The sequence below is a fragment of the Triturus cristatus genome, chromosome 1_1, assembly GCF_964204655.1.
Source record: "Triturus cristatus chromosome 1_1, aTriCri1.1, whole genome shotgun sequence".
NCBI lineage: Eukaryota > Metazoa > Chordata > Amphibia > Caudata > Salamandridae > Triturus > Triturus cristatus.
This window is the reverse complement of record NC_140579.1, coordinates 1,156,012,837-1,156,039,603: the sequence shown is the minus strand read 5'-3', so window position 1 is coordinate 1,156,039,603 and position 26,767 is coordinate 1,156,012,837. Positions and strand designations below refer to the sequence as shown.

General features: G+C 45.9%; 1 protein-coding gene across 3 annotated transcripts in view; it reads right to left on the bottom strand.

Moving 5' to 3' along the window:
- Positions 1 to 26,767, bottom strand: part of LOC146871775 (striatin-interacting protein 1) — a 513,622-nt gene that overhangs the window by 444,649 nt on the left and 42,206 nt on the right. For all 3 annotated transcript variants that reach the window (XM_085651361.1, XM_085651345.1, XM_085651354.1), the window contains exons 2-3: positions 2,391 to 2,460; positions 125 to 199 (exon numbers count right to left, since the gene is read on the bottom strand). In XM_085651361.1, coding sequence (XP_085507487.1) covers positions 125 to 199; positions 2,391 to 2,460 — 145 coding nt within the window. The remainder of the gene's footprint in view (positions 1 to 124; positions 200 to 2,390; positions 2,461 to 26,767) is intronic.

The following is a 26,767-nucleotide window of genomic DNA, read 5'->3' as shown; positions in this document are numbered from 1 at the left end:
AGTGAGAAGGTCCATGAAAAGTGGTGTTACTACATAAGCACAGCTTTAGTTGGGGAGAAAAGAGTCAATGCATGAGAATGTTACATGTAGCTGAAGTTGACATCAGGTAGTAAAGGTATTTTACCGTGCACTCTGAAATCTTCTTCAAAGCATTTTCTGTTGAGGAGGAATTCAGGGCCTTCAGTGTAACTATATAGTTCTGTCAAGAGAAAACAAAGAAGAAGAAAAAAACTATGGTGCTTCATGTATAATTTAAAGCACATCATGCATTAATAGTCAGTGCGAGTACAAAGACAGTTATCATTACATGCATAGAAAGGGAGCAACACCAGCACTGAGATCAATATTTCAGGAAAATGTTAAGTACTCGACACAGAACTAAAAAGCCAGGCAGAGCACGGAGTTCAAGAGCAACGGCCAGCAAACAGAGAAACATAGTATCCAGAAACCAAGTGCAACATCAGGCGGACACAGTTCAGTGACCAAAAGCCATGCAGAGTACAGAAAGAGATTCATAGATTCTGTGAAAAATATAAGCAGGCTCACAAGACCGAACGAGAAAACAAACAAACGCACGCACACATAGAGATAATTAAATCCAATGTCCCCAGAATGTATTTGGTGAAGGGAAGGGGCACTACATTATTAGGCATACAGAGGCATGTTGTAGGCACAGCTACCACCTATATACCAACCCATCAACAACCAGCTTAGAGGTCCTGCATCGCATCAGAAACCAAGAGCCAGGTCAAGCATAGAGACTAGTACAGTGTTCTATGACAACAGCAACGATGAGCATACAGACCAACAACGCAGCAGAGACCAAAAGCCATGTACAGCATAGAGACCAACACAGCTTCTAGGACGCTGAGGCCATTTAGACATAAAGCAAGACAGCATTTGAACACAAGAACTGTCCAGAAGAGTGAGATCAAGAGGCACATCCAGCAAGGAAAAATGAACAGTCGAAAAAGCAATTTCCAAAACAGAAAAAACAAAAGCCATGCTTTCCATAAGGGTACATAAATTCAGAGGCAGAGTCCTGCAGAACAGAGAGAACAGAGAGAACAGAGAGAACATAGCAGCACCAAAGACCAGCAGTTAAGCCCAGTACCGACATAAGCACAGCTTCAGATACCAAGAGCCATGTCAAATCATACAGATTTAAGACTACAAAGCATGATGATCAAGTCAACTAAATGCTGGCCCTCCTCTTTTTAACAAAATACCTAAAATAACTCCTACAAAGCACGGGCATACAAAGACCCCTAGTACAAACTCAACAGACCACGATTTAATTTCACAAAGGGAGAAATGTATGATCCATGAAAGAGTAGAGGACCACAACCACTTGGCAGCAAAAGAGCACATCTAATATTGCTATGTACCAGAGAACAAGTTCAAGAAATAAATCATTAAAAGAAAAAAAAGACAAGAAGATAGTTTTGTAAGATAAGAAGAATACATGCTTTTTACTCAGACCTAGTGGAAGACAAAACCAATACTCAAAACATGAGACCATAACAAAAAGTATAGAACACACCAGGAAAGACAAAAGACTAGTAACAAAGGAGAGAAATATTTGCATTCTTAAGAAGGACTCTATTGAGTGGTGTACGATACACGGCCACATTATGCTCACAAAACACCAAGCTATCTCTGCTTTCACTTGACAAAAAGCTCCATTCACAGAGTACCTGCACAAGTACATAGGAGGAATGCAAAATGTCTCTAATCCCTCACCAAGGAGGAGTCCAGGTAAACCATAAAACAGCAAACTGCATACTGGCCTTACAGAGAAAATGCCAAGCATAGGACTAGAAAGACCACAAGCCTCCATTTAAATAATGTAATACACCTATTGACATCTCTAACATATGGAAGTATTTTAGTAAAGAACTTTGAGCTAGCCCACATGTACCCAGTTTGAAAATCTAATCACTCAGGAATACTTTAGATAGTGAGTGAAACTGTGAAAAGTACTTATAAATATAAAAATGGCACAAGAAGAAAATGAATAGATGTACCAGTAAGTGGCTATCAGTTACCTATTGATGTATCCAGTAGCTAACTTTTGTCAATTCAACAAAACATGACCCAGATTACAAGCAGAAGCAAGTCAGACGAAGACAAGATGCACCACAAGTAATGTAGTCGCCCCATTAGCTGATGAAACAATGGGCTTTTTTAAAAGTGTTAAATCAGAGATCAATAAGGAACAAACCATGTTGGTGAGAGGGACAGACTTGTATGGGGGTAAGACAGCAATTCACAAAACCTGAAATTCCTAATAATGTTGTCGTACACTGAAAAAACTATAAGCAGACACATTTATTGGAACTACTAATAAATGAAGGGAAAGGCAGAGACTGTTTGAATTCTTCCCATACCTGAAAGCTCTGCAGCCCATTTATCGGTGTCTGCATACTCAAACTCAAGATCTGGAGATTCTGAAAAACCCTGCCAAAGAAGGAAAGCATAGTCAACTCAAGAATGTAGACTCTTTACATCATTTAATATAATCTGATACACATAGCCCCCAAACGAACACTGATTACCTCAGGCCAAAATAAACTGTGTAAGTTACTATGAACCTCTGGTGCAAGGCAAACTGCAAATCCCCCAGGTTTCAGCTGTAAGGACAAGCCTGGCTCTTGGCAGCAGTCTACTTTATAAATGGCCTTCATTCATTCACACATTCTAAAGGATGTGTGCGTTTGAGAGCAAAGGATCTTTATGATGATACCAAGAAATTCTGGGCAGATTAGTATTAATAAACAGTAAGGTCCCAACTGTAAATCTGCTCCTTTGTCGAGGGAGCGGTAAGCTGTTGCTGGAAGATTAGCTGCGGTTGACAGACATAAGGAAAGCATAGTGAGAATAATTCTGATGGTGGATTCTCTGTAAGTGGGGAATCATCTGAGTTTGTAATACTTTATCAACAAATTAGAAAATCGGCAGTCACCGCCCACTTATAAATGAGCCCTATCATGCCCTTAGGACAGCTGAGCTTGTGCATTAGACTGTATAGTGGTGCTTCAAGCAACAAGCTTCTATACCATCAGTGTTTCCAGATGACTCTACCTTCCAGTTCTAGAGTGTGAAATATAAAATGAGAGTTATGTTGTTTCTAGCTTTGCTTTTGGAGAGGCTTCCTTGTGTTTGTGGTGCAAGCAGTCAATGAGAATTCATTGTCGGGACTGGAGGCGAGCATTTGTAGGAGAGTAGGATCTGCACTTGTGGTGCCCCCACTTTTTTTCTGATGTATACACTGGTTTCTGGCTATAGTCTGGCTGGGTCTCTGCTAATCAGGGCCCCAGTCTAACTGATCTCTCTATACAACTTGGTGTGCATATTAGATGCACTAGTGATTGGATACTGTGGTACCTTATGAGCCCCTAGTATATGGTACCTTAGGTACCTAGGGCATTGGTACTTCACAGGCCTACCAGGGGCTGCAGCATGTATTATGCCACCCCTGGGAAGCACTCACAATCTGACACCACAGGCCTGCTACTGCAGCCTGTGTGAGGTAGTGTTAGCACTCCTCACAGGAGGTATAGGTTCCTATATCTCACCATACACACACATATAAACCTATCAGTCACCCCTATGGTAGGCCCTATCAATCCCAAGGGCAGGGTGCATGGTTTACTATGTGAGGGGTGCTTCTGCCTGAGCAGGACCCCTCTGCAGCTGGCAGAGTCTATTCTCTGCTGCTGTTTGTGGACGCGGTTAAACCATATACTCTTAAGTGCATTATAACCTCGCGGTAAATGCTAACTTTGGAATGACTGCATCAAAAAATGTCGTGTTTGGTGTCAAACAACTTGGAATCCTACCCCCACACCAGTAACTGGTGTGGGAGTAGGATCCCACCCTTCTAGAGGGGACGACATGTACAGACTGAACTACACGGTAGAAATCTTTCAGAGCCCTGGCCTCACAAAATGGATGCCACCAGCAGAGACACCGGGCTGCCCTCCTGCTGCTGACCGAAACTCGCAGTGGAGGGAGCCCAACAAAGGGTTTCCTGTCACAGAGAGGTGTCACCACCTCCCAGACAGGATTTAGTGCATTGGAACTGGGTGGGTGCACTCTTAGAGTGCTTTGAAGTCCTGCACTGGGGGAGCAGTAGGCTCCTCTGTGCATATGCCAGCTCAAACCGGTTCAGGGGCTACCTGCCCCTGCTCTGGCGCGAAACTGGACAAAGGGAAGTGGGTGTAACCACCCACTACCCTGACCCTCCTAGAGGAGTGGTCATAGAGCTAGTCCCTCCCATCTTTTCACTATAAGATACCACACATTGCCAATGCAATGTAGATTACACCTGGACGACGCTCAACTAAGAAGAATCCTGGCCCTTCGATGTTTCACTATCTCTGGAAGACTGAAGAATCTCCCTTGGAGTCAAGGAGTGACTCTCCTGCTTGGCAGGCACCAAAGCTCTCTACAACGGTTGCAAACTTTACCGCTCCCGCCGGAGCCCGAAGTCCCTGCGTTCCCTGAAGCGGATTTCCTGACCTCTCGACGGCCATTTTGAGTCCCCAGCGAAGCTGTGGCATCTGGACCCCACGAGTGACGAGGAACAGCAATACCAGGGAACCGTGCACTGATTTCGAGTGCAAGCCCTAAACTACGTCCAACGAAGTTGTGCTTTGGACCACTTGTTGTCCAAGTCCCTAGCAGGTCTAGTACCGAATTTCAGCGGCCTACCCCGTCCCGAGTGACCGTGGGCTGTTGTTAAACTTTTCCTGCAAAGGCGTCTTCGCGGTTGCTTGCCCGTTGGCTAGTAACTCACCTGAAGACTTCCACATCGATTCCAAGGGCTCGCCTGGTTGCTCTGGGCCTGCCCTCACTTACCCTCGCTGGGTAAGTCCATCAGACCTTGCTGGTCTGCACCATTGCCAATCTTCACTCCACACGAGACTTGCGGCTGCCAAGGCTTGTTGGCTCCAATCCGGGTGCCGACACCGTCGACAGCTGCAGACGTCGTGGGACCTCCCGAATCCAGCTGCTGGTCATCGTCGAGCCTTCCTGGACCTCGTGAGCGAAGTGACAAAACACCATCACCGACCTGAAGAGACGCGACAGCTGTGGTCATCCATCTTGCTGGCCACCGCTCACTGGCAAGTGACTCTGAACTCTGTCCCCTCAATTTCTAGGTCTTCTGCAACTCCAATCCATCATCGGATTCGAACGGACACCTCTCCAGTCGTCACAAGCAGCAAGTATCCAGTGATCTCCATTGGAAACAGCATCATGACCCGACACCAAAGGACACCTATGCACCCGGCTTCTGTGGGTGAGGTAACTCGTGCACTTCGGTGCCCAAGTGTGTGTTGGCTCTCGAAATACTTACCCTGTAAGTTGCTTGCCTGTTGACTTTTGCGAAGTGCCCTAGAACTGTAAAATACAAACCGCGACATTTGCCATTGAAACGCATTGAAAACCCGTGTGTGTGTTTAGACACTGCACACGTCTCCTGTGGGCTGATTACTTACCTGCTAACACTGCAGAAGTGAAGCCCCTGCGATTCCCAAGGCCCTAGGCCTCTTACTTTTGCAAGTCGAGTTTGTTAACCCATTATTTTAGTATATGGTCTGGTACGCCCCTAGGGCTACAGCCATATTTGTGCTTAATTTATTGAGAACTGTTGATCTTTTGAATGTTTACCTGGCTCTAATCTCATAAAGAGATTAGTAGAGTATATTTAGAAATAAATACATATATATTTGATATATATACCTGTGTGGTGTCTTTTCATTTGGTAATTCAAGAGATTATAAGGTAAAACAAGCTGCTTTACATTCCTCAGAGACTTAGCCTGAAGGCTGCTCTCCACAGCTACCACTAGGATAGCTTTCTTTAAAAGGTTGTCTTTAAACCTATCTACCAAGAGTCGAATTGGACTGGTGCAAGGTGGCCACTATAACTAGTGACCAGCATATGCCAGGCCAACTTCTCACAGTATTATGCTCTCTTTTTTACTGACAGCGATAGCAGCGATACAAATTGGTCAAGGGAAGCATTGGATGTTAAGACAATACTCTTATGCCTGGTTTTGAGTAAAGGAGCAGCGGACGCACAAGAGCTGGATCCAGATAAGGGATGTTTACCACCTCAAGAATTACAACGTTTAATACCTGCATGTTGATGTACCCACATTTCCCTGATCACTCGCATTGAATGGTACAATGCTTGAGGAGGTGTATGCACACCATTGGGAGTTCTGAGTTGGAGAAGCAGAAATTTCTACAAGAAGAAAAAGGACAAAGTGTTTCGCTGTGAGGAGTACAGTCAGAAGGAATAGGATTTGTCCTGAAGGTCACACGTTTTTATGAAGTTAATTTTCCTAGAATATATAGGAAATGTATCTGTGATGGGATTCTTAAAGCTCATGTTTGGTATCAATACCCGTAAAGCGGAATCGTAAATGTACTTCATGCAAGTTTGGAAATTTCACATTTGGCTTGTATGGGGCTCGTTCCATCTGTGCCTTTCACTCCAAGTTGTAATAAAGAATTGGATTCTGGAACAAGGATCCATCACATAGTTTGACAGGAAAGAGAAAATCTGGAGGCAGAAAAAGCAGGGCTGAATGTAAAGAAAGTAAGTTAGGTATGTGTTTGTTATTATTAATATTAACTAAGCATGAACCAATCTCACAGGTAGATATACCAATGGGGTTTAATTTGCATTTCCGCAGTTCTTTGGTATTGGTTCTACTATGATGGGTGTTCAGAACATGAGCCTACTTTGTAGCTCTGTATAACTTTATTTAAATATTACACTTTCCAGGAGGACGTCAACTGAGCTAGCATCTCAGAACTAGTTCACCTTCAAACACAAGTTGCTTTTTTATGTTAGTGGTTATGGAATCAGAATAATGGTAGATTACCTTTGAATCAACACACAGGACACTTAACACCTCTCTCCAAATAACTGAGCATATTGATTAATTCATCCTTAACTTTGTGTCACTTTCTTACTGCTACACCTCATTTCTAACACCACAAACTTTAGTGTTGCTAATTCTTCTCCAGTTCTTAGTTCACTGTTGTTACTGGGACATTACAATTGACATCTATCCTGTAATGGCACACTTTTATTGAGAACCTATCTACATTTATTATGTTTGTGTAAAATAACAGAAACGAAGGGAATGTTGTAAACTATATGGTCCGTGCTTCTGATTGTACTCATAGCAGTACTTTCATATCCTCAAAATGTCTTATGGGCTCCAGTGCCAGAGCGTTTTAGTTTATCCTTAGATCCAGTGTCAGTGTTTCAGATTTTATCTTTGCATCAAATGAGAGCAAGATAAAGTTAGACATATGGTGCACCTAACAGCTGAAAAAATGATACAGAGTGTTCTGTCTTCCGTCCCTCCCTCCATTCTGGAGTCTCGGACTGCAAAGGAAAAGGGACGCTGTAGTTTCTTTCACTCTCCAATGGTTGCTGTGGCAAGCATTCAGAGCCAAACAGATCTAGGATTGTCTGAAGGCAGGTGCCAGAGACAGAAGAACATGTGTTAGCACAATTATTACCTGTCAATGTTTAGTCAAACGTATTACCTTTCAAAAGAATAACCTTTTCTACACAGTGTGTTAGGTACAACAGCTAAAACGATGACTTACAGAGGGAAAAAAAGCGGTTTAATTAATGTGGGCCAAAAGTAATGATCCCAAAACAGTTATACAAAGGTTGGTTGGGGCAACTGCCTACTGAAATAAATTTACAATTATATGCTATATGCAGGCTTTTCAAAGCCTTGTACAAACTTGAGTTATAGTCTTGATGGAGCCCCGGCTTTGCGCACTCACAGTGTTAACAGGTCAGTGTGAGTTTCACTGTTGGAAAGGCAAATACTTAGTGCAAAGTAAAACAGGGATTCTTTAGATGTATCACTGAGTAAATCCATTAATTCAACAGTCCGGGAAACACAATTTTTGATGTTTATAAACTTTATAGTGAACTGCAGAGACTGCAGGTATAAGAACTTGTGTAGTATCATATCATGCCAGTTGCCATCAGAATTTTATGCTGTTGTGAAGTCAGTATTTTGGAATCAACAGTGATACAGGGATGCCCAAGGCTGAAGACACCTCTTGGATTGCAGCTGAGGGGAGCACACAACAAAACCAGAACTGCATCTCAGAACCTATTGGTCAAAGTAGAGATTTTCCAATAAATTAAGGGTGTTCGGGCAGTTTGCAGGAGCATCTTAACAGTAACTATCATTCTGACCATTTCCAGGTCAGATTTTCTTCCGACATGTGGTCTCCTCCAATGTATTTTGAACTTGGCTGAGGGTCGGCATGGGAAGTTAAAGAAAAAACTGTGAAAACTTGTTTTAATGCTTACTTTAGAAAGAAAAAATACCAGTGAAGGACCACAATGCTGTTATGCAGCGGGCATAAGGAGGAATGCTCACCTGTGGGACACGCTCATAGGTCATTAGTTTGGCTGGTCACAAGTAACTGTTGTCTTCAGTGGTGAACTTGCAGTTTTCGAATGCTTGACAATAGCCCCCCTGCCCACCCCTCCCCCCCGCCTAGAAATAGAAATGTACAAGACATTCACAAAGAAAAACGTTTTTTGCAAGCAAATGTGAAAGACTGGCTTAGCGTGAAGGGCTGTGTACTCCCAGCCAAGAGGCCATAGCAAAGCCAATCATTTAACATGTATATAGTAATGGGCTTATGGCGTACAACGTTTGATGGGAATTTGGCTGTGCTGTGCATATTAGGGAGCATTTCTATGTCAATGTTTCTGCCCAGGTACACATTAGGATAGATTCAATGTAATATGTATTGATTTAATATATATAGTAAACATGGACCATATAGATTTACGATATGAAATGATAAAGCAAAAGTGATACCGCTATCATCTAAGATTTACCAAATGGTCTAAAAAAATATATATATATATTGAAGTTTCTATAGAGCTACAATGCCAAAATGTAACTCTCTCTTAAGGGCACGAAAATTCCAGAGAGAGTTACATCCACAGGCGGACCTTCTAGTGAATTAAAATACAGTCGAAAGATATCACTTGAGCCATCTACTAATGGCTAGTCACAACATACTTGGATGTAAGAACAAGACCCCTTTAATGAAGCACTACATAAAATTTACATAGGGGAATATGGCTGTACTCCCCCAATTTTTCAATAAACTGCCACTAGCCTGCAAGTCACTCCATAGGGAGTTATGGAACATTACACCCTCAAGGACAAGTTAGGGTCCACTTTTGTCTCAGTCCTACAGCCTGCACCCAGAATTAGCATAGGCGTCTGCTGGGAAGTCCTTAGGGATGACAACTTTGCAGTCACTGAAGTTTGGAAATCACACAGTGAAAATGGGTAGTTGAGCTAATACAAGATGATCAGCCTTTCCTCTTTAAAAAGTGGTTCAAGTGCAATACATAGAAATGCTTCTTTCGCTCTTGTATCAAACCTTTCGATTGCATCCTTGCTTCATGCGTTGCTGCTTCTCAATTAATCCTTGGTTTTTCAGTCAAGGCGTCAAACGACTTCTTGATTCCTTAGTTCTATTCATTCCAAACACAACCTGGTTTCCCTTACTAGCACCTCTGACCTGAGCACCTTTGATTATTACTGCTTTCAACTGAATCCTTGCTACTCATGCCAATGGCTGTGCTGTATCAGCTACTTACTGTGTACTTAATTTAACAGATTACCAGGAAACAGTAACAAACAAACAACCCTGAAACTAGCTGTAGGCAAATATGATATTTTAATGGAATGATCTGTGATAAAAAACCATGTTAACAATAACTGCTGCTTTCCTGGACTCTGAGTTTAGTTTGGGGACGATGGCGTCAAGTAGCGAGTATTAATGTAGCTATTGGCGCAAGCATATTTGAAAGTAATCACTTTTGGGGAAGGGGGCTGGATTTGTGGGCTCCCATAATTTTAAGATAAAATGCTTTCTTTTGGTAAGAAACATTAGGCTTTTTGCGGTGAACCTACTTCTTAAGTTAGCACTTTTATTCTTTAGTCCATGAGTTTCATAATAACGTATGTACATCTTTAGCAAATGTTGTAAATTGCTGCTGAAATTGAACAGCTACATAATTTGCACACTTAAAAATGTTACACTCCTAATATCATGAATGTTTTTATTTTGTTTTCAATTGGCAACCATTTGAGTGTAATGTTGTGGCACTGGCAACAGTCCACATATCCTGTTATTCTGTTTTTCCTCCTCTCACATGAAGTTAAACATAGGATCTAGATTTTTTACTTCATTTATCAAGTCTGGCGTTCCATTTTGCTTCTGCCCACTACAGCATACAAACTGGGGCAATGGATCAGCCTACTTTAGCCAGTGGTTACTTTCTTATTGAGTGACTGCATTTTGCCCTCTTACAAAGATCACATCCACACACAAGGTAGTTACCTTCACTGGCAGTGTTTTTACTTTAGTGTTGAATTTTGCAGTGTCCTTTTTAGGTTTCGCCTGCACAGCGCTTGCGCTGTACTTGAGCAATCTATTGTGTTTAACTTAAAAGGGACTTGCATCCTGCCTCCTCTCTTTCCTGGCTTCTCATTGGTTCCTGTGCATGCGACTTACCTTTTCTCCATATCTATTGGCTGTAGCATATTTTCCTGCATTTAACAATGCTTGTTCCTAGTCTGCTCTCTTAATAGTTTCCCACTGCTGAAATACTGTTAACATTCACTTTGGTGGAACTATTTTTTCATAATGTTTTGCCCTTTACTAATGCAGCATATTTATATAACAAAATATCACCTGGAGAGATTAAGTGATTTGCATAGAATCACAGCATGTTACTAGAACCGCCGATACTCGAACCGGGATCCCCAGCTCTCAAGTCAGCAGCTCTGGCTGCTGCATAACACCCTCTCCACTCCCATGCTAATCAGTCAGGGAATTCTTTCTTTCTCCCGGACGATGATTGCTGAAAACAGCTCTTTATTCATTACATAGGCGAAACCGATGCATTGCCAATGCTTGTTTTATCCAACTGTTGGTATTGCAAAGGATAACAGATTGGGTCCATTTTAAACTATTCTGTATTCTGTATTGTTACCCTCTTTTTACTATGCATGCAGTACACAAATCAAAAGCTCCAAAATTATACATGTTAATCCATAGGCGGACAATTCTTCAGACCTTGCTTATTCTGGACTCAATTTCACCAATGGTTCTTTAATAAACTTTGCTCAGGAAGAAAACTGGCTATTATGGAGTTTATTTTGCAGCAATTGTAACACTTTATTTATTTTCTTCATTCTTTCCATCTTTCTTTCCTTCTTCCTATGTTTCTTGTTTCTTTCTCCTTTCTCATCTTCTTTTTTTTAAATTCCTTCCCTCCATTGCTTCCTTCTTCCTTTCTGTATTTCTGTCCTTCCTTCTTTCATTTTATCTTTCCATCCTTGCCTTCTTTCTTGCCTTGTTTCTGTCTCTTTCCTTCTTTCTCTCCGATTTTTCTTTTGCTTCCTTTTCTCCCATCTTTCATTCCAACTTTTTCCTTTCCTTGTCTTTTTCTTTCCTTTGTTCATACCTCTTATCTCTTTCTCTCTTTCTCAAAGGCAAAAGGCTGGCAGCCAATAGCATGAACATTGGCTGTTCTGGGGGGGGCGGAGCTTAGCTCGCAGCGAAGATGGCTGCTTGAGCCCTGGGCTCCGGCACGCAGCATACCAATCCTTGATTTATCTGGCCCCACACGCCTTAAAACTGCATCCAACGCAGAGACCCTGGTGCCGGGCGCAGTGTGCTACCCAGCGTCGCGACTCCTGGGCTGATAGACGCTGACAGGACGGAGCGGCGACCGGCGGAGCTGGGAGTGGCGTTGGGCCGCTAATCCTCGGCCTCGAGTGCGCGCACAGACGGACTTGAGTCGCTGTGCGTGCGGCCTGTGAGGACGCGGCCCGTCCCCGCCGACCCCCGTTTTCACAACCCAGGCTCTGGAACGGGACGAGGCAGTGACACCCGGAGGGCGGCCCAAGCTGCGGAGATAGCGGGAGGGGCGATTGAGACAGCCGGCACCCCCATAACTCGCCGACACTCGGGCCGTGAAGGGCCTAAACCGGAGGAGACTCGGCCACCATTGGCAGGCGCGATGCGCCAATAGAGACTGGGTACTAGAGGCAGCATACGGGGGACACAGCAGGAGCACTCTGGAGCGGTGGGCTACGGCGATCACACGGCCAGGAGCCCCCAGCCGCAGGTTGCCTGGCTGAGACGTGGCAGGAGCGGAAGTGGAGAGCGGCGGGGCGGCGGCTGCGGGACTGAAGACTGGCTGATCGAGTTGGCCAGAGATCAGCTGAGCGTTGGACGCCCTGGGTGCTAGAGGGCCAGACTGCAGCAGCTGCTATAATCAGCGCGGGGGGGCTGGCTGCAGGAAATCGCATGGTGCACAGTGAGCGGGGGCCCGGAGTGACGCCCGCAGTCGCCATCCTGGGGAAGCGGAGAGAGTGCAGCCTTAGCCACAGAGCTGCTGAATAACAGGGTGCGGGGAGTGGGCAGGGGTCAACGTGGCGATCCCCCCCCCCCCCCGGCTCCCCCTTGCCCGATACAGCTGTCCTTACACTTGGAGGCGAGCTGAAGGAAGAGTGATGATGCGCGAGTGGCGGAACGGTGGGCCTGCTTGTAGAAGCCGAACGGAGACACCTGCAGAGGGGAGACCCAGTGGCGACGCTGCTTCTGCAATTGGAGCCGGGCCCCAGGTACACAGACCGGTGAGAGCGGCACCAGGTGAGACACTTTGCACAACGGTGCGTACTGGCTGGCACTGCTAGCAGTCTTTTGGGACGAGGTGTGCGACGCCAAGAGGCGGCAGTACCCACGATGGGTAAGTCTGACAAGTCCCAGTCTAAACTATCATTTGAGCAGAGGCGCCCCAAAAACCAGGTCCCTGCGGAGGGGGCGGTCGGCGGCAACCCTGTCCCGCCGGAAGAAGAACAGGATATTCGGGGCCTGCTGCTTTCTATGGAGTGAGGACTGCAAAACGGTATCACCTCCTTGGGCGCCAAGATCGACGCGCTCTCATACCGGATGGATCGTATGGGGGAGCGCATTGACAAACATGCGGAGAGACTGGATCAGTCGGACCAACGCCTTGCGGAGGTTGAAGAAGCACAGACTTCGTTGGATTCGGACCACAAGAAGCTTGGACGTCTTATGCAGGTGTTACAGGATAAAACGGAGGACCTTGAGGCGTGTACACGTCGGTGCAATTTGCGTATTACAGGCCTGCCGGAGACGACGGCAACTGGCAGAATGGAGTGTTTTGTGGAGTCGCTGCTGGTAGAGCTGCTTGGTAAGGACGTGTTTTCAGGGATGTTTGTGGTGGAGAGAATGCATAGATCCCTGGGACCCGGGCCCCCTCCGGGAGCGCCGCCGCGACCAATCATAGCGAAATTACTGAACTACCGAGACAGGGACGCGGCCCTTCGTGTGGCACGTGAGAAGAAGACTTTGGTGTATGAGGGGTCGACCATCTCGCTCTATCCGGATTTCACGGCCAGAGTACAGGAGGCCAGGCGGCAGTTTGCTCCAGCTAAAAAACAGCTGCGGGAGCTGGGACTGGATTACGCGATGTTGTATCCGGATAAGTTACGAGTCAACAGGCAAGGGAAATCTCACATCTTCCTGGATCCGAAGACACTGCAGAAAGCGCTGAAAGACTGGAATAAGGAGCAGAAGCGGAGCCCAGAGAGACAGCCGCCGGGGGAGGTGGCGGATGGCTCGTTGGAGGATCAGGATTGAACTTATTTGGCACCCAGTAGGGGAGAGCGGGTTGGAGTGCTGGGGGGAGTTGAAAGGGCGGGATGCAAAAAGTGAAGAATGGATAGCCGCTCACTGATAGGCTGTCGGACTGCAGGTGCGGTGATCGCCCACAGACTATACATGGGGTAGTGAGGACTGGCACACAGGCCTTATCCCAGGCGGGCAACATGTCATGTTAGGGGCTGCGGGGGGGGGGGGGGGGGGGGGGGGACACACATAGGCCGGGCGCACAGTTGGGGATAGTGAGGTATGTAGAGGAGTACATAGGGATGTGGTCATTGCATGGCGGTGGGGCAGACATTCGCTAGCTGCGCTTGGGGGTCGTAATTGGGTACTAGGTGGTAACCCGTTATAGACTAAGGACTGAGCGACCTCCGCCCGCGAGTGAATACCACAACTTGGGGGGGTTAATTTGTTCGGGGCAGGGTGGCGGGAGGTGTGGGTAGTCCCTACAGGGGACGCGGCAGGGCCGAGTTGCGGTGGGTCTGCTCTCGGCGGGGGGAGGGTGGGGGGTTCTTTTTTTCTTTTTATGAGGTCAAACTGTCAGTATACTATGTGGTGAATCCTTCAGCATACATGTTGCATATAGCACTCAGAGGTAGACGCTATGCGTTTCAGACAGAATAGCGATGCTTAGTGAAACAGCTACACGTAGAGCGCTCCATTCTGTAAGAGTGTTGACCGGGAACGTCAGAGGCCTGAATGATCATCGGAAGCTACGTAAAGTCCTGCACTACCTTAATAGGCACGCTATAGATATAGCCTTCCTACAGGAAACGCATCTCCCTAACAATAGCCCTATGCTGCGCTCTAGAGGGTTGACGGGACACGCCCACGCAGCTGGTTTCACCACCCATGCCAGGGGGGTGATGACCTGGTTCAACCCTAGGTCGGACTACAGGTCGCACTTGCTGGCAGCGGACGACGGAGGCAGGTTTGTGCTCTCGCGCTGTCAGGGTAGAGGACTAGACTTATTGCTGGTTAATATTTATGGCCCAAACTATGATTGCCCGGAGTTTTATGCAGCGCTGGCAGACACAGTGAGGGACTGCGGAGTGCAGCATATGTTGTGGGGAGGGGATTTAAACATGGTCCTGAATCCTAACCTTGATAGATCAGGAGGCCCGGCTAGAACGCAGGCATCAGCAGTTAAGGTAATCGGAAGGGAAATGCTCTGTATGGCTCTTGCTGATGTGTGGAGAACTCTTAATCCTACTGCGGGGGGCTTCACGCACTACTCCTCCTATCACAACTTACACACGCGCACTGATTACTGGCTCGCATCAACGTCTCTTATACCACAGGTCCGTGCGTGCCAGGTGCTGCTGTGCACACTATCTGACCATTCCCCCATATTGCTGACCTTGGCTACACCCAGGAAGACTATCCCCCCATTTCTATGGTGGTTCCCCCCATACTCCCTGCTGGACCTCCTCTTTAAAGAAGAACTGGCTGAGGCGATCTGGGAATCATTTAAGGTTTATATTAGAGGGGTGGCAATAGCCAAGCATTCCAGGGTGCTGCGCGACATCCGGCAGAGACTTTCGACATTGGAGCGCAAGCTGGGGGACTTAGAGGTTAGGCAACAGTCAGAGGCGTTGGCAGACACTACAGAGGAGCTGAAGGCTCTGTTAGCGGAATATCATGAGGCAGCAGATGCGGAAGTGCAGCATTTAGGGAAGTACGCTACGGCCAGGGCATATGGGGAGGGCGATAGGCCCGGCACTTGCTAATATACTAAAAGCTCGGAGGAGTAGAGCCGCTATTACCAAGATCAGATCGGACGAAGGTGTGCTCTTAACAGAGGAGACATTGCTGCACGCTTCCAGCCGTATTACGCTACTCTCTACGCTTCCCAATAGACCGATATGGAAGAGAGCATACAAGACAACCTGGATCACATTAAGATACCTTTTCTCACTAATGCGCACAGGGAGTTTCTGGCCCTCCCCATAGAGAAGGATGAAATTTTGGAGGCACTGGCGGGCATGAAGGCGAATAGCGCTCCAGGGGCGGGTGGCCTCACAGAACCTTTATAGACCTGCTGCTTCCCCATATATCAGTACTGTTTGATGATATGTGTGTTAAGGGTCACATGCCGCAATCTATGAGAGAGGCTATTTTGGTGGCTATCCCCAAACCAGGTAAGCCGCTTGAGGAATGCAGTTCTTATAGACCTCTATCGCGTTTTAATAAGTATGTTACGGAATCATTCCAGTCTTGTATCATACCCTCACCACAAAACAAAAGAACTGTAGCAGCAATTACTTCCAATAGTTTTCGTGCATACTGAATTGTTAATACCTCTTTCCCCCACCTCTATTAACTAGATCCTTTACTAGCCCGCTTAATTTATCTAGATCGTACTCTAGTTCTATCTTTAACTCTCTACATCTTTGTCAGTCTCAATTACTTGAGTTGGAAAAGACGCTCATTCGCTTGTCTACTCGAAAGCTTTTCCCTTTCGTCACGGACTATGAATCCGCTACTAGTTTTCTGTCTCTCTCCAGCAATTCCTAGTGTTGCTGATTAGGACTGTTCTTAAAAGAAAGACAAAACTCTTGGCTATGCGATACATTCTGATTTGTGCAATTCTAGCAGGAACCTCACTTTCATTCTCTCTCTATTACCATAATCCCATGACATTCCAAATGATTAACTTGTAAAGTGATATACATGGGAGTAAGGCCTGCAATGATGGAGCTGCTAGGGTGCACAGACCCTATCACCTAATCCTCCCTTCCCCGACACAATAAACTAGCATGGTGCCAGCTACTCTCTCCCTTCCACATGTTGCTTTTGCTGTTAACTATACATAACAAGCGTTTGCAATGCAATCAGTCTTGCATTTATTAAAGTTAGAGCTATTGGCTTTGTAAAAGAAAATGTTTTTTATTTTTGGTTTGCAGTGGTGGGATGTTTTTTGTAAGCGCCCATGTGGCAGCTAGTGAGGGCAGAAGCGGGCTGTGTAAAAATGCACTAATGTTAAAAATCCATATACTCCTTTAGGGCTTGTCTGACCGCCGGCACACAATAATTGTACAGTTTCTAAGAGTCAGCATCCCAGTCTGAACAAGGGGGATGAAAGGAGCAGGTAGAGAGAGTGTTCCCAAAGTGTTTTTCAAAACTCGGCTTAGTGATAGTGCGGCTCTCGGGTAGTGATAATAACCTGCAACGTAGCTCAGTGCGGAGCCTCTTGAAAGACAAGGCACGAGAAACAGCACAATGCTCATACAAAATAAATAACAAGCCACCCCTCCCCCACTTCGCGCCCGCCACACCAGGAAGCAGTAACAAGCATTGGCAATTCATGCTTCGACAACACTGCTGCTTCATTAAAATAAAGTTATTGCGTACTTTAAAGTTGAGTAAACCGTTTGGTAAAGAATTCTTTTCCGTGCACACTAGATTCCCACGTCAACTAGTGAAAGGAGAAGGATTATGGAGTAGGAAAGTCTTTAACAACGAAACATCCATCATTTACGAAAGGGAAGGAAGCGAGAACACATGGAAATGTTCAGAGAGAATGTGTTAACATTAGCTGTGGCTGAGTGTGGAAAAGGACTCTTTAATGTAAACTCAATTGAACATAAAATTGAGGAGGGCACACAATCAAACTAAAGAAAAGTATTTTCGTGCACAGCCCTGTGAGCACGACTGCATCTTTTTATGCATTGTTACTCAAAAACATGGGGGCACGCACGCACCCATTTAACATGTGCGCAATGACACGGGCACAGTCGAATGAACCCATGGACTTACATATGACAAAAACATATTTAAAAACACATATATACCAAGTACTTCTTGGATGAGCCAAGCGAAGCATTTCTAAGTGCTGCTCCGCCTGGCAGATGCCTCAGAGCCCAGGGCTGCAGTTAAGGTGACAAGATGGAGCAATTCTTTCTGAACATTTTGTTCTTGCTCACTACACAACGTAAATCAGATGGTGTGTTACATTTGGGCGATAAGAGAGATACGTCACCACCGTGCTGGCCTGTTAGATAGAGGGAGTATCCTGCCGTGAATTTCATTACCGCGGTCACATGATTGCACCGAGGGTGAGGCCATGGCTGAGAGGGGCGTGCAACAGAACACGGAGTACATGCATTGGGTAAAGAGGACAGGGGGAATGGGAGGGGATAGAAGAAATAGTACCTGCATGGCAGTGGACGACCAATGATAAAGTTGAATTAATCTGTACTAGGCCAATGCGCTACAGCTAGGAACGGAAGTGGCGTGTCAGGTTTGCAAACCAATTAGGAGGCAGAAAAGAAGAGCGACACTGGAGTCAACTTAAGGTAAGCAGCAGGCGGGATTAAAGAACTATATTGAATACAGCATGTCTTGCAGACAGCACATGTGCACTGCCAGTCTCGACCTAAAAACTAATTGTGATCTTTTTCACTCCAGGTGAGACCAACTTTGTGGCTGGTCTCTCTTCGATCTTAATCCCCACCCATCCTTTTTCCTACAGGAACTGGTACTTTACTCGACATCCTCAAGTGAGAGGTAGTTTCATTTTTTTAAATCAAGTATTTTTATTGAGTTATACAGCAAATAGCAACAAAATTTTAACCAGACAAAAAGATTATAGCAACAGAAAGGTGGACAGGTCTGACCTTGTGTCAAAATGAAAGAAATTAGGCAAGTAGGAAAGGGGGATAGGGTCAAAGACAAGGGTGCTGCTGGAGAGAAGAGGATAATATTGTCAAGGTCATGAGATCAATAGGGCTGGATCATGGGGGAAAAAAAGAAAAAGGGGGGCGTTCTGAAAAAAAAGGGGGAGAGGTATGTGCTGGGGCTCAGTCAAGGAAGAAGGTGAAGCACTGAAGGAGCATGTCATGTGGTTCAGGGAGGTTGTGTGTCATCCCTGGTAAGTGTGAGTAAGTGCTCAAGAAAGGCATCCCATGCCGGGAAGATGGGCCGTCTACAGATGCGCCGACCTTCTTGAGGCGTAATGCCTCAACCTCTACCCTTCCCCAGCGCTGCACAGTTCCATGCCATGATGCCTACCCGGGAGGTTGGGAGGAACGCCAATTAAGGGTGATATCTTGCTTAGCGAGGAGTAGTGCTAGACTTGAAAAGCGCGCCCTGACTACCACGTGCTTCTTGTGTTTGAATATGTGCAGGGCACAGGCTTCCCAGGTGACTATGCGCCCAGGAGTTCTGTCACCTCGTGATGTGTGTTGTGAATGGCCTGCCAGTATGAAGAGAGGGCCGGATCGGACCAAAACATGTGTGTAAGAATTCCTGGCTGCACAGACAGCCCAGGCAGGCCATGGGAAAAAGGTGGTTCAGCTGATGTGACGTGAGGTATGTTCTATGGAATATGGTAAACTGTATGCTCTGGAACCAGGCGTTATGAGACACTTTATGAAGGAATTCAAGGGCTCTGTACCATTCAGAATCATGGAGTGCCTGGCCTATATCTGTACCCCATTTGTCTCCGAGGGAGGTAAGTGGAGTTCCTGTGTGATCTGTAAGAGCCCTGCAGAGCCTCATAAGAAGGCGACATCCCATCCCCCATAGTGAGCAAAGTCTGAACTGTGTGTGTGGGAGGTTCAGTGTCCGCTATGGACCTTTGGCTACAAGGGAATGCCGTATCCAGTGACAGCGTAACAACTGTCCCCTGGGAAAAGCAAAGTCATCAATTAGGCAGTTGATGGGAAAGAGCCGGCCATCAAGGAACAAGTTGCCCACCTTTGTAAGAAAGCAAATCGTGCCAGGTGTCAGATTCCTGGTTGAACATGAGCCAGAAAAAAGCAGGAGACTTCACAGGGAGAAAGCTGGGGCGTATGGGACAACCTGGTGTATAAGGGCCAGCGTCCTTCAAAGGCATTTGTATTCTGCACTTGCCAAATGTGGCAGAAGCCAGCTTGGGGCAGGTGGGGAGGCTGGCTTAGGCAGCAGTATGGTCAAAGATCTGTAAGGGTGAGGGAGCCCACAACAGCGCGGACCTCTGACAGGTTGCGATACACCAGCCACTGAGAGATCCACTGTAGTTGAGCTGCTAGAAAATAAGCCTCAAACGAACATGTGTCCAGACCACCCCTGTCAATGGGCAGCTGCAATTAGGGTAGGGCTATAATCTGGCCCTTGTTGTTCCACATAAGCTCTCAGACTAGAGAATTCAGATCGCAAAACAACTGTGGGGGAAAATACCCGTAAGGTTGGTAAAATGAGAAAGGTGGCGAGGGAGCATGATCATTTTGGATAGGGCAATACTGTCTGCAGGGGCTAGCGGAAGGGATTTCCAGAATTGGAGCCGGGTTTTTAGGGCTGTATAGGTCTTGCGGAGGTTACCTTAAAAAAGATCCACGGGAGAGTGGTATAATCTGACCGCTAGATATGAAACATCATCCCCTTTCCACTCCAGCCGGTGTCTCCCCATCCAAACTTCGACAGAGGACGATGAACCTCTCAAGGGAAACACACAGGATTTTGCCCAATTCGCCTGCAATTCGGATATACATGCAAAGGAATTCAACATGGTGTGGATGGTGGAGAGATCAGTGTGGATGTCACAGAAGTAGAGTAACAGATACTCTGTATAAAGAGTAACTGCGTGGGTCACGCTGCCAAGAGGGATGCCCATGTCCCTCCCTCCGAGCAGACCCAGGAAGCCTGATGCTCCACCGAGAGCGCAAATAATGGGGAGAGGGGACAGCCTTGTCTGGTACTCCTCTCCACTGAAACGCCTGGGAGAAAAAGCAGCACAGGTGAGCTCTAGATCATGTATATGACCAAAGGTGCTCACCCACTTCCACCATGGACAGTGCCTGGAAGAGGTAATCCCATTCAAGGGTGTTGAATGCCTTCTCTAAATCGAGAGTAAGACATACAGCATTGGGGAATTGGCTGGAGTCATGGTCAATTAGGTGGAAAAGGCAGCGTATATAGTGAGAGGTACTCCATCCATGAAAGAAGCCATTCTGCTCAGGGTGACTAGGTCTGGCAGGAGTTGGGCGTTTCGTTCAGCAAATCTTTTTCCCAGAATTTTATAGTCTGTCCCCAATATGGCAATGGGACAATAGAATGCAAGAAGGGTCGGGATTAAGTAGGTGACATTGGGAAGCGGGCAGACTCTTAGTGCTTAGGGCCTCCTCGTAGACATAAGCTTGGTGAGGGCCAATGAGGGAGCAAAACATTTTGTAATTCTCTACTGGATGACCATCAAGGCTGGGCATTTTATTCCTGGCTAACGTGTGGATAGCGTGTTTAAACTCTGGGACATTAAGGGCTCATCCAATTCCTCATGAAATTTTGGGGTGAACCTCATGAAGCTAATTTAGGTTGCCAGTGGATGTGGGGTCGCAGCATAGACTGGAATAACATGTAAAGAAGGCTTCGAGGATAGACTGTTGGGTGTGAAGGGAGGCCCCGGTGGGCGAGGCAATCTCGAGGATGGACCTAGAACGGGACTCCTTGCAGGCTAACCAAGCCAGGATCCTACGTGATTCCTCTCCCTCCTGGTGCATTTTAGCCTCGTACATCTTGAAATTGAAGTAGAGCGGCTTGTCTAGAACTGTAGCGTATTGGGTGTTGGCATCCGAAAGTGCCACCCACTTGGAAGCATCCTGCTCCACTGCCTTGTCCAGGTCGGAAATCAAGCGTTCAGCCTAGGTAATTTCCCGGTCTAACATTTAGTAGACCCCGGATGTTTCTTGGATGTAATGCCCATGCATGACCACCTTAAAGGTAAGCCACTCAATAGTGCATGAGGATGCTGAACTGCTATCAGTGGAAAAATATTGAGTGATGTGCTAAGCGTGTGAGGCCTGAAAGGAGGGTTCTTCCAGTGTCTCCTTTGGCAAGTTCCATGTAGGCAGAGGGGCCAGCGGGGCACTCCATGAGAGGTATACTGAATGTGCATCGTGGTTAGAAAGTATGCGGCCCTGAAAATCTGCTGGGTATACAGCATATAAGAGAGTGGCAGACGGAAAGTTCAGATAAAGGCACACAGAGGTCATGCACTACTGAATATATGGAGTAGAGCTGCTCACTGGGACGAATCTATGGCCATGCATGGATCAATGGCCAGCGGTTAGCTAACTCCCGTAGGTGTGCTGCTTGCGTGTGGGGAGGCACGCTTGCCAATCGTATGTAGGAAATATCTAGAGGGTAGTTGTAATTGCCTGTTTGGATCCATGGGGTCCCCGTTTTGTGTGCCAGTGTATGCAAAAGAATGGCCCAAAAAGCATCCTGCTCCATATTAGGGGCATGTATACTGCCCCTAACTCAGGAGCCATCAACAAGGAGCGTTCCTCCCTGCCCACAGTGGTATTGAGCACCTGGAAAGGGACACTTGGGTGGATCCAGATTAGGGTGCCACACACATCTGCAAAGTAAGGGGTAGCGACAATGTGACCTCTCCAACGCTTATGCAGCAATTCAAGTTGTGTGATGTGGGTCTCCTGGAGAAAGACAATTTGGGCATGTTGGCACTTGGCATAAGAATAAATATCATAGCGTTTCCGTTTAGCTGCTAGAGTCTGAAACTAGCAGCTGCCACTATTTGAATAGTGTCTGCAAAGGAAATGCAGCCTACATTTTGACTCTGCTAGTCAGACCCCTTGGGCAACTTTCTTTTCAAAGCAAACTCCAAAGAACTCTTTGCACAGGCTCCTCCTGCCCTGATCAACATTTTAGCGGCAGCATGTAGAATGCTATATTACAACACTGTTGATACTATAACATTTGTGGAAGTCTGCTGTCCTTCCATATCTGATTCGCACTTTCGAAAACACCAAAAATAACATACAAAATACTGCCCACCACCAGACTTTACAATTGAAACTAAAGGAACATATGACATCTGAGGAATCATCCTAAACTGCATCTCCTTCTACCTTCAAGGCAGGTACAACACAGGACTTCCGTAAATCTGCTTAGTCACAACAGATTTTTGAGTACTCCGGGGCTTGATCATCTAACCTCTCATGTTCAACCTCAGTCTCATAACCACACTGTAGCTTAAAATCTTTCACATTACCTTTCTACAACTACACAGATCATCCTAGTAAGACATGACCGCTGTGTCCATTCGGTCAATGTCTGAATTATGACCAAACAACTGAACCTGAGCTTTTCCAATTGAGAAAATACCATCCTACAAAGATATGCCCAGAGGACTGGACAACCCACCACGGACATCAAGTGAAGTAACAAATCTCAGAGTGATAATGGGACTCCAATTTTTTGTCATCCCCAAGTAAATTAAGTCATGAGAAGTATTGGAAAAGCAATTTTAAATTAAAGTGCCAAAGCATGTGAGCGTTCAAACATACTATTTCTATGCAAAGCTGTTTAAATATCTTGCACACACAACTGTTCATCATATAAAAAAACAAGCATTAAAAATGCAATAGGTCTCGCCTTTCATTAAGTTAAAGCCATTTGCTTTGCTATACAATGCCATTAGCAAAGCAAATTAATCAAAGGCGAGACCTATTGCATTTTCAAATGCTTGTTTTTACTGCACTTCGACCACTGGTCACACCTGTAGTCCAGATCCATCAATTGGTAATTTTGAAGAAAAAAGCTAAGACACTGGTAACCAGACTTATAACACTGGTCGCGTGACACTTTAAGCTAGCCACAGAACGCTGTCATTTCATGTCCAACGTTTATACTGGTAAACTACAGGTCCAATGTGCATAGGGTATCACTTATAATAACTGGCCACTTTAACAGCTATTGAGTGCTGGTTAAGCAGGGTCTGTACAGACAGTGAAGGGGTCTACTGAGGCAGAAGCCTCAGGTGCGGTTTACAGTCCCTTTGCCTGTGGCTCAAAAGAAGACCACGTGACTGTAAATTGTGATCAAAACCGACAGACTCGTACACTGGCAGGGAGCGGGCAGTCATTCGTCCCAGTTAAAACCTAGTCTTCTCCATCTCCAAGCCCCTCCTCCCAGACTCACATTTTGAGCTGAACGTTGATGTCCAGGTCGCAGCTGTAGACATAATGGAACTTCTCCGCCTCCCCCATGGCTGCAGCGCAACTCGCACCCTACGGTCCAGGTGTTCGGATACAGACAGCACAGCCAGAACTGTCACAGCCCGGCATCCGTCTCACGGGGAACAGGAAGCTGTGCTTTGAACTACATAAAGTCAGCCATTTTTGAAGAGGAGCTATCTAAATTACTGACAAGTAGGCACATCCGCGTATTGGAAAACAAAATAGTAAACTGAAAAAATGAAAACAGGCAGCTCAAAGATGGTTTGTCTACTAGTTGATACATATCATATTGCTAAGTAAACCTCAAAATAACTACTTCAATATGTTTTCAAATGTAATCTCTAAAAGTTGTTCGGAACCGTATTATATTCGATGCAAGAAATTAGAAGATAAGGATCGACAGTTAGACTTCGTAATGGTTTTGAAAATTTCAATTTGAATAAGGAACTGTCTATAACACCCAGTGGCACTTCAAGATGGACGTATAGTTTGAGAATGTTTTGTGAGACGTTCCTGCGCGCGACTTCTTTATGTCTCTCTCTTTGTGTTTATGGTCGGAAAACAAGGACTATCAATATTTTGAAGGGAATAGGAATTTGTGGTTGGCTCTCCGGCTTTATGACCAAGAAATAAAAGCGCAAGATAGACGTTGTGTTCGGGTTGAAGAGGATTTGTGGCGGCCATGTTGGAATAATCGGAGTATATTCATGTAACTTAAGTAAATCAACATTGTAGCGTTTCAACGACTTCAGATGTTCTTAAATGTAGCTAATAAGTCACATGTTTATATGTTTGATTTGCATCTTTAGCAAAACAAGAACTTTTTATTAATATTATTGTAGTCGGGAACACACTATAATGTCTTCTTCCCATATTTATTGATGAGTAATGCAAGTGGTCTGGCAAATTGTTGCTAGTTCCTTGGGTTCAGCGTGTTACTTGTTTCTAAAACAGGTATTGAAGCTCCCGACTGCTAGGGCTTTCCGTCTGGAGATGTTGCCATGACAATAGAAAGCTATTGCCACAAGATGGCGTCGGACTGTACACTGTCCGTACGTACACGCGCATGCTGTTAGGTTTGGCCAAACGGCGAGAGCAGCCATCTTTGTCCATCCCTACGCGTGCATGTAAGACTTTCAGAGAAACGATTGCAAAAGGCACTCGCATGGCGAGAGCAACGCATGCTCTGCTATTGCCAGGCGAGACCTAAACATTCCTATTGGCTTCAGCCCCCCAGTCGTGTGTGGCAGCCTGGGCTGAGACAGCTTCCCGGGGACACACACACACACACCACACCCGAGTACTAAGACCATTTACTTGATAACGAGGCTTTGTTGTTTTTTTCACCCCTTCTTAGAGCCCCTACAGCTCCACTCTATCACTCGAAGAATTAGCCCCCCCCCCTCTTTGAAATTTTTAGTAGCCCCCCCCCCCAAAAAAAATGTGGCTCTAGTTTCACCTCTGGCTTTGCCTATGCAGGGGAAAAACTCTGCGAGGAGCGCTCCAAGGTCTAAATGCAATATTGCCTGGAGTGCTATAAATCCTTGCACTAGAATTGTGCACATCCCTCCCTTGTACATCAATATACTTCTTAGAGAGTTTGCCTTAATGAAGATTGGTGTTTAGAACATGTTTGCATAATAATTTGGCTTCTCCTAACCCCTTACAAAAATTTAGGGCCCGATTTCGACGGACGGTTCCTGAAATATAAATCCCATTATATCCTATGGGATTTATATTTCAGCAGATGGACTATCCGTCACTGTTGTGATGGAGAATACCGTCTGCCGAGATCTAAATCAGGCCCTTAGTTTAACACAGAGCACTGTTTAATGGAATACTCAAAGGCCTCAGCAAAGACACAGGTAGCGTTTGATGGGGTTGAGGCACCATAAGAGTGTTGTATTGTGGTACTACAGAACAGCTGGTTGCAACTCTCTCTGTGAAGCACTCAGGGATGGACTAGTTCAAAAGGTGTGGATGGGGAGACCCCAGTTCTGTGTGCTGCCAGTTCTCCAGGAGTGTCAACTGAGGGTGTGCAGGAGTGGGCTAGTAATAACTCTGTGTTAAGCACTGTCCTTAACCAAGGGCAATGACACTCATCCTCAGGGCCAGGGCCTCCTACTTGCTTATGGTCTTGCTCATGGTGGTCCCTGCGCTGCTGGAGAGGAGTAGGCTGGGGAGGCAGTGGTGAAGAACACTACCCTACCTGCTGCTACAGAAATCGGACAGGTTGCAAGATCCAAAGTTTTAAGGTAGGGTGTGAGCTAAGCTGAGAGGTGTGGATGGCTTAGAATCACGGTGTCATTTGTTGTTGCCGCCTCATTCACTACCAGCCTTAAAATGCCATCTCAAGAAGAAAGGGAGTATTAACTCTCACTAGAAGCTGGAAATAAAGAGTGGGTTGCCTTTATACCCCTATGCACAGTTTCCAAAGAGCTGTGTATAAACCAGCCTGCCTGTGCCTGCGCTGTGAACATAGTTGGAAGTGTTCTGTATTTATACAATACCCTTCTATTAACGGAAGCCGATTCAACACAGGCGCTATCAGGGATAAACTTAGATCACAGTGTCTGCCAAAAACAGACTTAACCACAAACCAATGTGCAATTGGCAACATAGCAGCACACAGCAAACAATGTAATGAATATATACCGTTGACTGATGATGCACCTCCCCTACTGCCCTAACATGATCCATTAGTGAATCAAGAGACTAGTGGTCAGCTGTCATGTACACCGTAGATGCGGCCTATGTTTATAAGATAGATGGAGCTAAATTATAGTCAAGGGAGGTTTTTGTACAGTGTACTTCCTGAACTAATGTATTTCAAGGTGCTCTTAAATGTGATGAAAAGGAAAAGGGTGTGCAGTAGAATAACATTCATGGATCACACAATATGGTCAAGTATGGAACACAGGATTAATCCCAGTTCCTTACTGCACAGTTCAGCCACTACGTGGGTAACTCTTTGTCCTGTTTTACATCAAAGATTGTTTAGGAGCAACATGAGTACAA